Source organism: Bufo gargarizans, chromosome 11 (genome assembly GCF_014858855.1).
Source record: "Bufo gargarizans isolate SCDJY-AF-19 chromosome 11, ASM1485885v1, whole genome shotgun sequence".
Lineage (NCBI taxonomy): Eukaryota > Metazoa > Chordata > Amphibia > Anura > Bufonidae > Bufo > Bufo gargarizans.
The window spans coordinates 80647101-80648591 of NC_058090.1; the positions used below are offsets into that span (position 1 = coordinate 80647101).

Consider the following 1491-nt stretch of genomic DNA (forward strand, 5'->3'; position numbering starts at 1 on the left):
AGCATCTATAAGGCCTCTATCAGGTCAGTATTTGTATCAGGATTTGCTCATGATTTAGCAATTTGGCAAGAGAGAAAAGAGAAGGGAGAGGCGCTCATAGGGTGGTGGGTAGCGGTTGTGTGGTTTTGCGTAGTGGTCGAAGTGTGCTCACCTTTTGGTGTTGTTATATAACCACTTCATATAACAAATTATTTTGGCAAGACCTCTGTTTCATATGACCGTTCTGGTCACTGTTGATGGGACTGTTTGGTACGTAAACATTGTAGCAACATGATAACCTGTCGAGTGACTTTTCTGAAAGCATTCCTTACCTCCCTATTTCTTAAAGTATAAATAAATGGGTTTAGAAGTGGTGTAACCACAGTGTACATGAGGGCAAGGAACTTGTCGTAGTGACTGCCTTTTGGCTTTACATATACAATAATAACTGAGCCAAAAAACAGAGACGCTACAATGAGATGGGACGAGCAAGTGGAGAAGGCTTTCCTTTTACCTTCTTTGCTTTGAATCTTCAACACAGTATATATGATATGACTATAGAACCACACTATAGCAAAAAATGGTAAAACAATTGAAAAAAAAGCTGCCACCATTGTTACAATATTACTAAGAAATGGGTCACAGCATGCTAACTTTTGCAGTGGTGCCAGGTCACAGAAGAAGTGGTCAATCTCATTTGGTCCACAGAAATCCAAAAGAAAAGTTTTAATTGTAGGAAATAAAGATATAACTAAACCCAATATCCATGGCATGAAAGCCAATTTATGACAGAATCGAGTGTTCATTATTGTGGAATAGCGTAATGGATTGTTAATAGCTAGGTATCGGTCAAAAACCATCAAGGAAAGAAGTAAGCATTCTGTCGCTCCAAGGGCATCGAACATATACAGCTGTGTGAAGCAACCAAAAAATGAGATGGTCTTCTTAGTCTGAATGAGAAGTGCCAACAGTTTTGGGACTGTTACAGAAACAAAAATTATTTCCAAAACTGTGAATGTACTGATGAAGAAGTACATTGGAGTATGAAGAGAAGACTCACTTCTCACTAGCAGAAGGATAGTGATGTTTCCAAGAACACAAGTGATGTATGCCAGAAGAACAGCACAGAAGAGAAAGTTCTGAAATTTGTGAAAATTGGAAAATCCCAAAAGTACAAATTCCATCACCGAAGACCTGTTGACATTTTGCATACTTAATACAAAAATGTATATGAATAATTTTTTATTTTAATTTAATTGTATTGTAATCCCACTTTAAAAATCATAGCATTACTATTCAAACACTGTAATAGTTCCTCTCAGCCTTGTAGAACATGGCAATAGAGCTACAATAAGAAAATGGTGGAATATCAGCTTAAACGTTACTTTTGGAGGTTCTCCTCCTCTTATTCTAATTATTCCAAACTTTGCTAAATGTGTATGCCTGTAAATTCATTATAGCATTTCCAGATATACCATATAACTCGCAGAAAGTTCCAAACCTTTCACCTCC

The 1491-nt window shown here is 36.9% G+C and overlaps 1 protein-coding gene across 1 annotated transcript; it reads right to left on the reverse strand.

Moving 5' to 3' along the window:
- Positions 1-227: 227 nt before the first annotated feature.
- On the reverse strand, positions 228-1190 carry LOC122921350 (olfactory receptor 10AG1-like). The gene has a single exon (XM_044271327.1). It carries the CDS (start codon positions 1188-1190, stop codon positions 228-230), a length of 963 nt encoding a protein of 320 aa, XP_044127262.1.
- Positions 1191-1491: the final 301 nt, after the last annotated feature.